The sequence below is a fragment of the Canis lupus genome, chromosome 32 (genome assembly GCF_011100685.1).
Source record: "Canis lupus familiaris isolate Mischka breed German Shepherd chromosome 32, alternate assembly UU_Cfam_GSD_1.0, whole genome shotgun sequence".
In the NCBI taxonomy this organism is placed as follows: domain Eukaryota; kingdom Metazoa; phylum Chordata; class Mammalia; order Carnivora; family Canidae; genus Canis; species Canis lupus.
The window spans coordinates 33,358,885-33,374,677 of NC_049253.1; the positions used below are offsets into that span (position 1 = coordinate 33,358,885).

The following is a 15,793-nucleotide window of genomic DNA, read 5'->3' on the forward strand; positions in this document are numbered from 1 at the left end:
TTTTTATTGGAGTTCGATTTGCCAACATATAGTATAACACCGAGTGCTTATCTCGTCAGGTGCCCCCTTCAATGCCCATCACCCAGTCACCCCATCCCCCCGCCCACCTCCCCTTCTACTACCCCTTGTTCGTTTCCCAGAGTTAGGAGTCTCTCATGTTTTGTCTCTCTCTCTCTCTGGTTTTTCCCACTCATTTTCTCTCCTTTTCCCTATAATTCCTTTTACTATTTTTTATATTCCCCGTATGAATGAAACCATATAATGTTTGTCCTTCTCCGATTGACTTACTTCACTCAACACAATACCCTCCAGTTCCACCCACGTCGAAGCATGTGGGTATTCGTCCTTTCTAATGGCTGAGTAATATCCCATGTATGTACAGACCACATCTTCTACATCCATTCATCTTTGGAAAGACATCAAGTCTCCTTCCACAGTTTGGCTGTTGTGGACATTGCTGCTATAAACATTGGGGTGCAGGTGTCTCGGCTTTTCACTGCATCTGTATCTTTGGGGTAAATCCCCAGTAGTGCAATTGCTGGGTCGTAGGGCAGGTCTATTTTTAACTCTTTGAGGAACCTTCACACAATTTTCCAGAGTGGCTGCACCAGTTCACATTCCCACAGCATGGTCCTTCTGATCTAGAACAATAATAATATCTCCTGGTCCCAGTTCTGGTTCTTGGTCTCCTTCACCATGGAATGTTATCTTCTGGCTATCTTTCGTGCCTTTGTCATTATGCACTTCTAGAATCTTCTTCTCTTGAGCTATCTTCCTTCTGTTGCAGCTTTTACATCTATCTTTAGGACTGATCTGTTCCCTCTGGCCCTGGCACTCCATGCACACAGGTTGAATTGCTGATCCATTCCAGGTTCTATCTGATGAATTCTTTTTTTTTTTTTTTAATCTGATGAATTCTTATTTGCATTCCAGTACCTCGACAATTGGGACAACATTCAACTACTCTTTTCGTACTACCTTGGCCTTCACATTTATCGTAAATACATTCTTTTGCAAGCTGGTTTTCTTGTTGCACCATTCTATAGATCTTCTAAGGTTACCGAGAGCTGATGCACAACATTTTTACCTCCCCTTTCTTTCTGCAACCTTCCTCCTCATCCAAAGAACATATCAAAGATGTCTGTGGGGGAGCCAAAACCACCACCAGCTCCACTTTCTTTAATTGCCTGTTCTCCTCTTTTGTCATATAATTCCCTTTTCTTTGTATCAGAGAGCACTTCGTAAGCTTAGAAATCTGTTGAAACTTCTCTCCCTCATTTGGATTCTTATCAGGGTGGTACTTCTTTTTTTTTAAGATTTTATTTATTTATTCATGATAAACATGAGAGAGAGAGAGAGAGAGAGAGAGGCAGAGACACAGGCAGAGGGAGAAGCAGGCTCCACACAGGGAGCCGGACGTGGGACTCGATCCCGGGTCTCCAGGATCAGGCCCTGGGCCAAAGTCAGGGGCTAAATCCTCCAGGGTGGTACTTCAATGAAGGCCAGTTTCCTGTAAGCCTTTTTCAATTCTTCCTGGGTGGCACTGGATTTGACCCTCAAAAACATCACAGTAAGTGGTTTCCTTCACCATTTTCTACAGCCAGTGAGAGGGCCGAGGCTGGTGTAGGGGAGCAGGAAGGAACATGGAGCATGTTGCTGGGCTCAGCTTGGGCAGCCACCACTCCTATGCATCTCACCGAGTGTTCTGGAAACTTTCTGCTATCCGATTTTATATGTTCATTTGGCTTCACATCTCTATTGGCAGAACTTTTTCTTTTTTTTAAGATTTTATTTATTCATCTGAGAGAGAGCGAGCAGGCAAGCATGAATTGGGTGACAGGCAGAGGGAGAGGGAGAAGCAGACTGCTTGGTAAGCAGGGAGCCCAACGTGAGGCTCCATCCCGAAACCCTGGGATCATGACCTGAGCTGAAGGCAGATGCTTAACCGACTGAGCCACCCAGGTGCTCCAACACTTGTTTATGATGAATTCCACACGCAGGGCTGTCCATACAGAACCAATTCTGACATATATTTTCAAGCTGTTTCATTCAGCTTACTTTTCACAAGGAAGATCCTGGGATGAGGCATCCAGACTGGGCACCTCGCGGTAGCCAGGCATTTCTCTGCCACCACTCAATTCCTCTCTTAGAACCTGCCAGAGGGTTGACATCAGGGGGCCTCAGAAGCAGAGTCTAATCCCTTGTTTTAAACTGAAGAAACAAAGGCTCAAATGTCTGAGCTGATTTTTGTTTATTCCCCACATTGTCTCCAAAACTGTGTATAGATGTCCAAGGACATTGTGTCAAAATGTAACTCCTTGACAAGCTGTTTCTTCCCAGACCTGCTACTGACTATTTGGGCTAAGCTAGCACTGAGTTGTCACTCTTTACTCTTTATTCTCACTACTCTCCTGCCAGACATTCCATGTTGTCGCTTTCTAGGTTTCCCAACCCACTGATTATTTTGCATTTTGGATGATTTCTTTCCCAGCTGCCTTCATTTGCATTTTTCCTAAATCAAATCTCATTGTGATAATTTCTATTCATATTTCCAACCTCTTTAGATCCATCTGTGTTATTTCTCTGTCTTCAGTGATGTCTGCAGCACCTCCTAATTTGGTAACAACCAAAAAACGTTATTAACATAATGTGTACCCTTGCTCCCAGTCATTAATGAAGGTGCTAAATAAAAATAGATCTCACAGATCCACTGGGGCCTTCCATTAGCTTCCCTCCCTGCCCCCACCTTTCATTAGATATGAAGCTATTTTCATCTCTTGTCCTTATTTATCAAAGTTCAGGCTTTCAATCATCCTATCATATTCCTACTAGCGCCAATCAGAGCTCTTGTTACAGGAGTGTTTCAGGGATGCTGTTTTACATCTTTTATAAAGCTTTGAAGTTATAATGGCTACAAGAGCCATCAAATCAACAACTTTAATTAATAGCAAAATTTATGGTTTCATTTGCCAGAAGAAATTTCTAGCCTTACTTTTAAAAACTCTTTTAGAAGACAGACACATGTGATCATTTTCTACTATTGACTCTTCTGTGGCTTTTTGTGTAAATCTCTAGTTAGTTCCTTTTCATTTTTTTAAGATTATTTATTTATTTATTCATGAGAGACACAGAGAAAGATAGAGACATAGGCAGAGGGAGAAGCAGACTCCCTGTGGGGAGCCAGATGTGGGACTCTAACCCAGGACCCTGATATCATGGCCTGAGCCAAAGGCAGACGCTCAACCACTTAGCCACCTAGGCATCCCCTAGTTAATTCCTTTTTAATTTAAAGGTGCATAAACCCCTATGTGCTTGTGAAGAATATAAGAGATGTATAAGAAATGGCCCTTGTCAGAGGTGTTTGCAATCTGATAGAGCTGGCTAGACTTCTATATAATAAAGGGGAACTCTTACAAGACCAGGGAGTTAAATTGCTTGAAAGCTTCATACTGACTCCTATGGCTTGAAATGTGAATATGACTAGGATTAAACCTAATGCAGGGCAGCCTGGGTGGCTCAGCGGTTTAGCACCACCTTCAGCCCAGGGCGTGATCCTGGAGACCTGGGATCGAGTCCCACATTGGGCTCCCTGCATGGACATACCTGTTTCTGCCTCTGCTTGTGTCTCTGCCTCTCTCTGTGTGTGTGTGTGTGTGTGTGTGTGTGTGTGTGCTTTTCATGAATAAATAAATAAAATCTAAAATAAACAAAAACAAAAACAAAAAACCTAATGCAGAAGGGAGTTTTGAGCTGGAACTTGAAGGGTGAGAAGGATTTGCAGAGGCGAGGAAGAAGGGGGAAGGTAGGAGAAACACGAGAGCAGAGGTGGACAGAGAGGAATAATCAAGGCATATTGTATGGGGTCCCTGCATAGTTGAAAATTAGTCTGATTAACGAAGGAAACGGACTGCAGTCTGCTCTCGCATGTTGTAAACCCAGCTACCTGCACGATATCTCTCACTGGATGTCTCTTAGGCCTCTCAGAATCAATGTGCCAAAACCAAACCTGCGAGTCTTTCATCTCCCCCTAATGGTGCCAGAAATCTGGGCATCATTCAGGATTTCTCTATTTCCCTAATCATCCCTCACTCCAGTCTTTTAGCTAACATCATCTTCAAGTTCCACTTGCATCTTGCATCTGCACGCCTCTCATCTGTGCCACCCTCTGGTCCAAGCCACCACCATGTCTTGCCTATACTGCAGATGCCTTATAAACTGGTCTTCCTCCTTCAGCACCTGCCCCTTGCCATACTGCAGCCAGACAGAATTTATTGAAAATTAAACCACTCTCCAGTGAGAAAGAAAGAATCTTTCAGTGGTTTAGCATTGCATTTGGAATGAAATCTAGGCTTGTTACTCTGGCCTCAAAAGCCCTGAGTGATCAGGCTTTTGCATCCCAATGCTCTGCTTCCACCCCAAGCATATTTCACTACAGTTGTGACACTAATCACCTGAGTTGGTGTTGAATCCCACAAGGTCGAGCCTCAACCTTCCACATGACTGCCATCACTTTAGGTCCCAGCCACAAATAGGATCTCCAGGCCCCTTGTACCTCTGACCTACTGGCTCCAAATTCACACAATTCCCTCAGGTTTGAGAATTCACTAGACAGAACTCAAAAAAGTATTGTACTTCCTATTGCAGTTTTAATTATAAAGGATATCTGATTATAAAGATTCTGATTATAAAATCAGGACCAACCAAATGGAAGAGACACATAGGGCGAGGTCTGAGGATCCCTCAGGCAAAGAAAGCTTCTGTGCCCTCTCCCTGGTAGAATCAAGGTGTGCCACCTGCCCTGCACATCATGCATTGGTCAGCCAAAAAACTCCTCCAAGTCTGTGTCCAGAGTCTGTACTGGCCCCAGGACTGAACTCAGTGTCTAGTTCCCCTCCCCTGGCGAAGTGGGTCTTTTTGGTGACCAGCCTGATGCGGAAGCTATATAGGGGGCCCACCACTGTTATGCCACTAGCATAATAAAGAGACTCTTATCACTCAGGAAATTCCAAGGGTTTTTGAAGTTCTGTGCCAGGAACCACCAGGGACAAAGACCAGATACATTCTTCATTACGCCGTAATACCTCTCAGACTTCACTCTTGCCCTACTGCTGCACCCGCAACACACTGGTCTGGTTCCCGGACTGTGCCCAGTCCTCCCCTCTACTCCAGATGTTTCACTTCTTCCCCTGCCCCCAGCTCTTCCCAGCCTGAGGATTACCTGATTAGAAAGTCCTTGCTGAGCGTCCCCTTGTTATTCCCCATATGTATTTACTTCAAAACACTAATCTCAGTCTGAAATGATTTTATTTCTTTGACTCCATTAACTTTATGTTTGTCTTCTCCATACAACATATATTCCTTGAGGACAGAGCCTTGGTTGTCCTATTCCTTATCTCTTAGCACATACCAACAGTCAGTAAATATTTGTCACATTAAAGAATAAACAAAGGGATGCCTGGGAGGCTCAGCCGTTGAGCATCTGCCTTCAGTTCAGGGCGTGATCCCGGGGTCTGGGATCAAGTCCTGCCTCGGGCTCCTTGTGAGGAGTCTGCTTCTCCTTTTGCCTGTGTCTCTGCCTCTCTGTGTCTCTCATGAATAAATAAAATCTTATAAAAAAAAAGAATAAACAAAGGTGGGAAAGATAAGGATTATCAGACCAGTTGAAACTCTTTGATTGCCAAGAAGAAGAAATGTTTAGACTTGATGAGAAAAGTAGTAGGAAGAGATTGTTGGATAATGAGCAAGGTAGGTATTTGGGGAATATGAATCCGGGAAGGATGGTCGCAGTGTACCAGATGTATTGCACAGGGGTTAAGGACTGGAGGCAGGAGGAGTAAGAGGCTGTTAACAGGAGTCAGGCAGACTGGCAACAACTTGAGCAAGAATGGCGGGGTAGAAATGGAGTAGAAGGAGAAAATTGGAGATTTTTATAGAAAGCTTCCCTTGAAAAAAATTTTTTTTAGTTTTAACGTTTTATTGTGAAATAATTTTGGACTTACAGAACACTTGCAAAAATACCATGAGGAATCCTGTTTACCCTTCACCCAGATTCACTAATGGTTGACATATTGCCTCATTTGCTTTATTGTTCTTTCTCTTTCCATATGCATGAATATACATTCTTCTGTGTTAGTTTTTCTGAATCATTTGAGACTAAGTTAAAAACATCATGCCTTTTCATCCCTCAATACTTCACTATGTAGTTCCTAATAGCAAAGACTTTTTTTTTTTAAGATTTTATTTGTTTATTCATGAGAGACAGGGAGAGAGAGAGAGAGAGAGAGAGAGAGAGAGAGAGAGAGGCAGAGACACAGGCAGAGGGAGAAGCAGGACTTCACACAGGGAGCCTGATGCTTGACTGGATCCCAGGGACTCCAGGTTCATGCCCTGGGCCAAAGGCAGGCAGGCCCTAAGCTGCTGAGCCACCCAGGGATCCCACAAAGACATTTTATAAGAACATAGAAAATGGACCAAAATCAGAGGATTTAATGTTGATAAAATGCTATATCTAGGATCTTAGCCCAAGAACCAATTCAAGATCCTGCCTTACAATGAGTTGTGATGCCCCTTTGGCCTCCTACCATCTGGAATATCTCCTTGGTCTTCCCTTGATTTTAGGACTTCAGCATTTTTGAAATGCACAATCCAGTTATTTTGTAGAATGTCCCCATTTTGGTTTGCTCATGTTTTCTCATACCTATATTCTGTACATTTTTGTCAGAAATGCTACATTAATGATCTTGTGTCCTGAGCATCAAATAAGATGCACATGATATTACTTTGTCTAATGATATCACTTTGTCCAATACCATTATAGGTGGTATGAACTTTGATCACTTAAAGTGGTGTTTACTCAGTTTCTCCCACGAGATGACCATTTTTCCTTTTGTAATAATAAGCAGTTTATGCTGAGATACTAAGAGCCTATGTAAATATTTTTCCTTCATTAACCTTTTGCCCAACAGTTTCAGCATACATGGGCAATTCTTGCTAGAATCAATTATTGTCATGGCACCTGCAAAACAGTGATTTCTCACTCATTATTTTCCACCCCTACATTTATTTACTTATTTATTATGGGCTCATGTACTCTTATTTTATTACATCATTTTAAATCCATTACTGTTATTTGTCTTAATGCCCCAAATTATTTTTCCGGGTTTGTTCAGTGCCTCCCACTGAGGCACCACAAATAGACTACTGTGTCCTTTTTTGACACATCCCCATTATTTTTGAGCAATTCTTTACTTTCTGGTACAACAACAAAATATATCACATTTCTCTTGTACTTTTCCTGCCCTAATCCTGACACCTGCCATTTCATCAGAGTCTTGACTCCTTTTAATGGGGAGTGATATTTAAAAAGCAAAATCTGGGAACAAGGTATGCCCTTTGCTGCTGGGCTGTCATTGTTTTCTAGGCCTTTCTTCTCTGAAATTTGGACTCATCGAGTGAAGGACATACAGCTCAGGAAACTAGAACATGACTTACTCAAAAAACTCCCAAAAGCCAAGTTGAAAAGATTCACAGGAGGCCAACTTGTCTACCAAGCTTGACTACCCAAGCCATTTTTAAAATGTGTGTTAAAAATGTGTTTCTCATCGTAAGAGAGCTAAACAATGGAGTAATAAAAGAAAATACAAAATGCCCCTTTCCTTCTTTGCAAACTTTAAGTTTTGTCAGCAAACAAGTTGGCTTTTCACACTGCCCAGCTTATAAAACCTCCCCCAGCCGAGTGCCAAATGAAGGCTACACAGCAGGTGGGAACTTGTCCTCTGGAAGCTACAATTTTCCAGGTGGTATAGATTTCTGCCAGGCCCTTCTTGGGGACTTTCTGAGCTCTTCTTACAGATCATCAATGTTATCTGGAAGGATATCAGTGCTGACCCAGTATCAACAATGGGGAAAGCACTGAATGTTTTTCACTGTTTGAAAAGTACAATGTTGGCATCTGAACTTGAGGAGATTGAATTCAGACCCCAGAGACCGAAATAAAGTCAATTTCAAATGAGCTTTATGGTCCCTAAAGAATGGAGGCAGGAGTGTTCTCTTTGACCCTCTTGATAGAATGACTCTTTTTCCAGACAAGATGTCATTCATTCACAAGACACACACACACACACACACACACACACACACACACTTTGTCTCTCTCTCTCTCTGTCTCTCTCTCTCTTTCTCTCTCTCTCTCTCTCCTCTATAACCTGCCTGTTGGAGCTGATGTGTTGATCCCAATTTGTCTTTTCACTACTGACGAGAAACAAAGATGTGTTATGAACACAAGTGGAATTCCCTTTGGCTATGTTTTGAGGCCACCTGGTAAATTTCCCCTTTTGAAATATTAAGTCAGTGACACAATTGAACTGAACTAGGAGACAGTACAACCACAGTGGTGGTGTCTGGTCAGAAGCACACATCAGCTTGCATGCAGCTAGGCTGGGGGAAAGCTGATCAGTGATTCTGGCCTCAGATCTGTTGAGTAGAACAAGCTAAATGCTGTTTACATTTAGCCTTCATCTTACTAACCAGTGGAAATTATGTGAGCCTCAAAAGACAGATTCCCCTATCACCATTTTAGAGGACTAGATTCAAGAATTTACTTTGAACATAAAAGGAAGTTAGAGGAAAGTAGTCCTGATGGAGCCCGTTGCTTCATAATCTGCTTCAATGGAGCTTTTGAGATTGATTATCTTTGCTAAAGTCCCAGATAATACTCAAAGGCTGTGCTTATGGAGAAAAATCACCACACGATCAATTTCAATTTCCACAGTCTCAGCAGGGCCCTGTTTAGGGATGTTATCTATGATGGAGAGTGAAGTATTAAAGGTATGACACACAGGGTGCATTTCAGCAAAGGCACTGTAGCACTAGTTGATGTGTGATTGGTTGAGTGTTACTAAGAACAAAGAGAAGAAGAGTGATGGAAAGATGTGGAACTGACTGGAGTACTAGATGAATCTGACTCTAGTGGAGCTTCTCCTAACAGGGGGCTGATGGCAGAAGCTGAGTGGTTTCACTTCAGGAGTATAGAAATGTTTTTAAAATCTGTTTACCCCATATTATAAAAGACAAACTTGTTTATTATAAAAATGTAAAAAATGCAGGCAAACTAAAAGAAAAAATTAAAAAATCCCCCACCATCTTGCTTCCCAGAGAGAATCACTCTAAACAGGTTGGCTAACTTACTTCCTTTATTTTTCCTATGCTTACACACACATTTTTACAAAAATTATATTTATTATTGTGAAAACTACTTTTCTCTTAACTACTTTCCCTTTCATCACTCTATGTCAGGATAACAATATCCTTTTGTTATTTGTTTTTTAATTCAAAACCAATAGATGCTTTTGTTAAAAATTTCTGAGTATGAGGTAAAATGTAAAGATGGTTCTCCTCATCTCCTCTTTCCCAATCTCACTCCCCTAAGGTAACCCTAAGACTTTTTTCTTAGTATTTCTCTCCCCAGAAACTTTCTGTCATATACACACACACACACGAATAGTATTCAGTCAATATATCACAAGATACTCAATGAAATCCTGTTATGTGGAAATTCAGGGTTTTTCCAGTTTTCAATGCAATGAGCATCTCTGTGGTTAAGTCTTTGCACACAACCATGATGATTTTGTTAAAATAAATTCTAGAAAGCAGATTGCTACATTGAAGGATAGGCATGATTTTAATGCTTTAGGTATGCCCAGCCCATTGCCCTTCACATGTTTGTGACAATTTGCCATTCTAATCAATTAGCAACATGAAATTTTTAAATTTTTTCTTATTTTCTAACGCTGGCGTTTTTTAGACTTTTGATAACACACATATAGAGGAGTGGACAAGCCACGAGTTGGACCTGCACTGTTCAATATGGTAGCCGCTAATCACACGTGGCTACTGAGCACTTGAAATGTGGCTAGTCTGAATTGAAGTATGCTACAAGTGTAAAAGACACACACAATTTCAAAGAGTTGGTACCAAAAAATAATGTGAAATGCCTCGTTAATAATTTTATGTTAATCATATATTGAAATGATATTTTGAACATGTTAATAAGTAAGATATATTATTAAAATTAATTTTACTTATTTCTTCTCACTTTTTTTAATGTGGCTACCAGGAAAGTTTTCATCACATATGTGCTCACGTTATATTTCTCTTGGACAGCATGGAGTAGGACATGGTCTGGCTCCTGGTAAAATAAAACCTACCACCTGAGCTGTATACTCCTGGTTTGCTCTCTTCCTCTGCCTCTTCTCCCACTCCCCAAAGCTGCCTGTGCCTCAGTTCGACCCTGGGCTTTTAGACCTAATGTAGCACTTTTCACCACTCCAATTCTTTGCCAGGAATGATCAATAAACTCGATAAAGGTGAGTGTCCACTTTTGAAGGTGATGGGGTTATGCATTGAGACTGTGATCTCCCAGAAGTTAGGCATAAACTCTGAGTCGCAAATGGAATCATTTGTCAACTGATTTGTTAGAACATGTAGGTATTTAGGCTTCAGAAATTGCTGCTGAGTTTAATATCATGCCCCTACCAAACTGTGCACACGGCGCACAGACCATAGAGAATCCACATACTTAAGAGGGTCAGTTCATTGATAGAAGTTTGCCATCTCTCTATGCCTTGATTTTGTTTTTTCTTTCCTGTGAAGCGAGGATGATGGAGCAGTGCACAGCGTTCCAGACAAGAGGAGTCAGCACTTTGGGAACACTGGGGGGAAAAGAGATTAGCAGGAGATTGCTGGGGCTGTTCCCTCTCACTCCCCACCTCCTGAAGTTTGCTCAGCCACCTCACCCTCCTCGTCAGCCCTCCACTCGCCCTTGCACACATATTGACTGTACCAAACACACCCTAGGTACACACAGCTTTTCATCAAAGACATATGCCGTTCCTGGTTGGCTCCCACTCCCAATCACTCCAGGATAGATGCAAAATCAGATAAGTAGGAAGGAAAAGGCCCTTGCATAAGCATGTGAATCTTGCTCCCTTCTCCCTGTTGTTGGTTTACCTCTTGTTCTTTGAGTCACTTTTTCATTGGAATCAGCTTTCGCATTAAAAATAAAAACAAGGGGGCAGTCCCGGTGGCGCAGCGGTTTGGCGCCGCCTGCATCCTGGGCTGTGATCCTGGAGACCCGAGTCCCACGTCGGGGTCCCTGCATGGAGCCTGCTTCTCCCTCTGCCTGTGTCTCAGCCTCTCTCTCTGTGTCTATGAATAAATAAATAAAATCATAAATAAATAAATAAACAACAAACAAATAAATAAAAAACTATAACAGAAGATTTTGAAAAAATACATCTTAAAGTATTTGGGGCTCAATTACTTGCTTGACCAATTGGGAAGTGACCCAAACCCTCACTTCATCTCACTGTTGTAGTATAAGTGGCTTCTGTTCGGGAAGGTATCCAGGCAAGAAGGATTAAAGCAAATAAACATCTTTGTTCCAGCCTGTCTTCATTGTCCTACTTTTGTGGTGATTCTGTTATGCCGAACTGTGTGAGAACATTGAGGGACTGTGTGAGGAGTCATTGAGGACTTATCCCAAATGTTTCCAGTCCCTTGGAACTCTCTACTTAGGGTTCTTAAAAAATTGCATTGTGATAAGGAACCAATATACATTTAACAAGGAAAATGAGAGTTTTCTGTAAAAGACCTCCCTCTAAATTTGGAGAAGGAGGGAAATACTTTGTTAAGAAGAGAGTGAACTAGGAACTCAAGGAACATCATTTTTTTTTTTCCATTACTGTTTTGACCAACCCAGCAAACTTGAGTAAGTCTTGTAAGACTTGATTTTGCCTTCTGTGAACTGGGCACAGAGTATCCGCCTTCCTTGCTGTGTTCATGTGGGCATGGCAATAAGCGAATGCAAAAGGAATAAATTATTCCTTGGACTGTAGTGGTCTTTGACTGATGTTTGAAATTCCTTTCTAATTCCAGATTCTGTGATTATGACTAATAAATAGTTCCATTCTTTCCAACCCACCATGTTTAAATACTCTAGTAAAATCTAAAGACTTCTTTCTTATCTCTGTAAGCCAGGATATAATTTTTGCCTTGTACAGACTACCAAGAACCTCTTTTTTCCTTTGATATTCAAAGCTGAGCATGTAACTCATGAGGTCTGTCTACCTCCCTTCTGTCTGTCCTATTACCCGAAGGAGAAGCAGATTGAGAAGTTTTCAGGGTGCTATTGGATCAACAAGGTTGAGGAGCCTTCTAGCAGCATTGGATGAGTCCAAGAAACCAAAAACTCAACGAACCTCCTTTTGATTAAAGAAACTGTTAGGGGACACCTGGGTAGCTCACTAGTTAAGCGTCTGCCTTTGGCTCAGTTCGTGATCCTGGAGTCCCAGGATCCAGTCCCACCTCGGACTCCCCACAGGGAGCCTGCTTCTTCCTCTACCTGTGTCTCTGCCTCTCTCCGTGTCTCTCATGAATAAATAAGTAAAACTTAAAAAAAAAAAAAAGGAAACTTAGAATTTTGAGAATAAAACCATTCCCTTTCTTCTCATCAGCAGGATGAAGCCAATATCTGTGAAATGGCAGATTTGCTAGTGAAAATATGACTAAGTTCTGAGTAGTATAGGATAAAACACTATGACCTTTTGATTTAAAAGGGCTTATGTACTATATATATTTATTTTTATTTTCAGATTATTTTTCCTATCAAAAGCCCTACTTCTCAGTGTGATTTGCCTGCTCAAAGCTTTGAAAGCAGTATCAGAGAAAAACGTACCTGAGTATAAACTACAAGTCTCGAGATCTCACCGGCCCGTGACTGTAGATGAGGTCTCCTTAACAATACCCTCCTCAAAAAAACAAACAAACAAACAAAAAAAAAACAATACCCTCCTCAATGCCATTGGCTCTTGTCCTGGATAGCTCACCCAGGACCTCCAGTCTCTTGACACCTTCCTTCAATCTCCCATCATGAGACGGTGGTAGGATGGGTCCCCCTCCCCCACCGTATACCCAAGCCCCACCCTCCCTGTGGGTTTGGCAGAATCTGCTAGACAATGCTTCTCCTTCCTTGGCCACCAGAGTCTCTCTTGGGATTCCAGTAAGTACTGCCTGTCCCTTAGACACTTCTGCTTCTACAGCCAGGCCAAGTACCTCAGACTCCTTGGGGAGCCAAAGCCACCCCACCTCCCTTCCTGTGACACACTGCTGGAGCAGTCCTCAAACAGTATCATTTGTGTCTTGGTATTTTGCAGAGATTTGGTGAAGTAGCTCATTGGGTTTTTACTTACTGGCTTCCTGCTCTCTGTAAGTCAGACAGGAAGGCCATGGAAGCATGAGAGAGAGAGATTGGAGCGATTCAGGCCAAGCCCCAACCTTCTTTCATACTGGAGGTTGCCCCTCCTCTCTGACAACCACTACTTCATCTTGAGACTGGATCTGTCTTTTCTTAACATGAGTGATCTCCCGGGAGACTTCAGTAGCCTCCACCAGAACTTTCAGGTTTCCCCTCATTCACTCAACAAGCCCAAACCTCCTGCAGAAGGCACATCCCAAAGATCCCTACAAAGTAAGGATTTCCTCTTGTTTTCATGGCAACCACTCCAAACCAACCCCAAGGATTGAACTTGAGAGATTGTGGGTTGATTGTGGGAGCAAAGTGGAAGTCAGTGGTGAGGATGGGGGGTGGATGTGGTATAGAGGGAGGCTGAGAAGCTTTCAAGAAGGCACCAGGGTGCTTTGTCTCTTTACTTACGGTCTGTGTTCTCTCTGCAGAATGACATTTTCGAGTGGGCCAGGGACCACCGAGTCCACCACAAGTACTCAGAGACTGACGCTGACCCTCACAATGCCCGCCGGGGCTTCTTCTTCTCCCATATCGGGTGGCTGTTTGTTCGCAAACATCGAGATGTCATCGAGAAGGGGAGAAAGCTTGACGTCACTGACCTGCTGGCTGATCCTGTGGTCCGATTCCAGAGAAAGTAAGTGAACAGACACCATAGAGTTGTCCCTTGAGGGACAGGACCAAGAGACAGAGAGCACAATGGGGTGCAGTAATACCCAAGTAGTTTTCCTCATACCATTTACCTTTCTTGTTAGGATTTACCTCTTTTTATTCATTTCTTTTTTGCTTAAGTCCTCCCTGTTTACACATTTGTTTTTCATTTTAATTTTAAATCGAAATGGATTTCCTTTAAGCCCAATGTCATTTCCTTCAGACCAATCCCCATGACTGAGTTCACGGAATCTGTTTCTGTAGTTCCCCCTCCCCACCCCATTCGTGTTTCCCAGCAGAGAGGGGTAGGGGGAAGACTTGCTTTATTTCAGTGAAACTCCAACAGCATTGGGCTCTCTCTAGGGATCCTGCTTTGTCCTGCTGGAATTCTCTTGTGAGGGCTCCCTCCCCCTGACTCCTGGAAATATTATACCAGTAGGTTTCTGTGTAACAGAGAGCCTCAAAGTGCTTTTGTGTACTAATGGTGTCAGCTGAGCATATTCAGTCGGTCAGCGTTTGTAGGGTAAATCTACTTTCAATAGGCACATGGAGAAAATTGCCTGTAATTGTGCTGGCAAATAGAGAGTGGCTACTTTTCACCTTTTATCCAGGAAGCTGGCATAGAATGTATCCATGTTGGCCTGGATCTGCACCGTGGACCAGTATATGAGCATTTATAAGTGGGCTTTTGCCCTAAAGTAATGGATGTATGTGCAAAGACAGACAATTTATGGATTGCGCTCTGGTTAGAGCCTAGAGATAACATGGTGAAAATGTGGTTACCAGAGACCATCTCCATGGACAAGCAGGAATCATTGAGGACTTACCCAATAGAAACTCCTGAGAATAGAAATGGAGGCTGTACCTTTGTCTGACACAAATGATTCTCGTAAGAAAGGAAGTATGACTTAGAATTGTGCTTGCTTTCCTTTCAGTCTCTCTCTTTACATTGGAGTAGGCAACAGCTCTTAGTGATAAACTGGCTGAAGGTGGAGACAGACTGCCTAGGATCAAACTCCGTGGCTCCTCCATGTGCAAGCAAAAGATCTGACCTCCCTTAACCACTATCTCCTACAGGTCTTATGAGGACACAATAAAGCAAAATGTATGGGAAATGGCCTGGCTCTTAAGCCCATAGTTAAGAGCTTAGATCAGTGATAATTATTATTTTTATACAAGCCAGAGGATTCAGTATGTTTCCATCCCCTCCTTCTGTTGGTTTCCCCTGAGGGTCTTTGAGCGTCTCAACACAGCTCTTTCAGGTGGACACACCAGTAGTTTTATAGCAGAAAATAACAAGATGTTTTCAATTGACAGCTAAATGATTTGTTCATTTTGATTTTCACCACGGGCATAAAATATTAAAAGTCATTAAAGAACACTTGCAAAATTCAGAAAAGTAGGAAGAAAATAGTTCAGTCCTAACACACAAACACAGCCATCATTAATAATCTATAATGTATCTTCCCATGTCTTATCCATATATTTGATATATTTTGCATGATGGCAGTCATACTGCATATGTAATTTTATGTCTTGCCTTTTAACTTGTGATTATCTTGGAGGCACCATTGTTGAAGGCTGTGTGAGTTCACTAGTTGAGTGTCACAGCTTATTTAACCATCACTCTGTGACTGAATATGTATGTCATTTCCAATTCTGTGATATAAATGATGTTGCTATATAATTAGCAATGCTTTGGGACAATTAGGCCTTAGATTAATTTGAAGAGCTCAGAAGAGAAGGCAAGGGATCTTCTATTCTATTAATGAGAAGTGAGCTGAGTATAATAATCTGGGTTTCTCTCATCATAAAATGGAAGACTTATTTTTTTCATTTTTT

At 42.1% G+C, this 15,793-nt stretch overlaps 1 protein-coding gene and 1 long non-coding RNA gene across 2 annotated transcripts in view; one reads left to right on the forward strand and one right to left on the reverse strand.

Annotated features, from left to right (window-relative positions):
- The window catches only part of SCD5 (stearoyl-CoA desaturase 5), a 150,827-nt gene that overhangs the window by 98,822 nt on the left and 36,212 nt on the right, over positions 1-15,793 (forward strand). The window contains exon 3 of the mRNA XM_038582283.1: positions 13,732-13,937. Within this exon, the coding sequence (XP_038438211.1) occupies positions 13,732-13,937 (206 nt within the window). The remainder of the gene's footprint in view (positions 1-13,731; positions 13,938-15,793) is intronic.
- On the reverse strand, positions 10,632-12,313 carry LOC119867176. The gene is made up of 3 exons (XR_005382903.1): positions 11,755-12,313; positions 11,008-11,205; positions 10,632-10,709 (listed from the first exon to the last, which is right to left on the reverse strand). It is a non-coding gene; the product is annotated as an uncharacterized LOC119867176 (long non-coding RNA).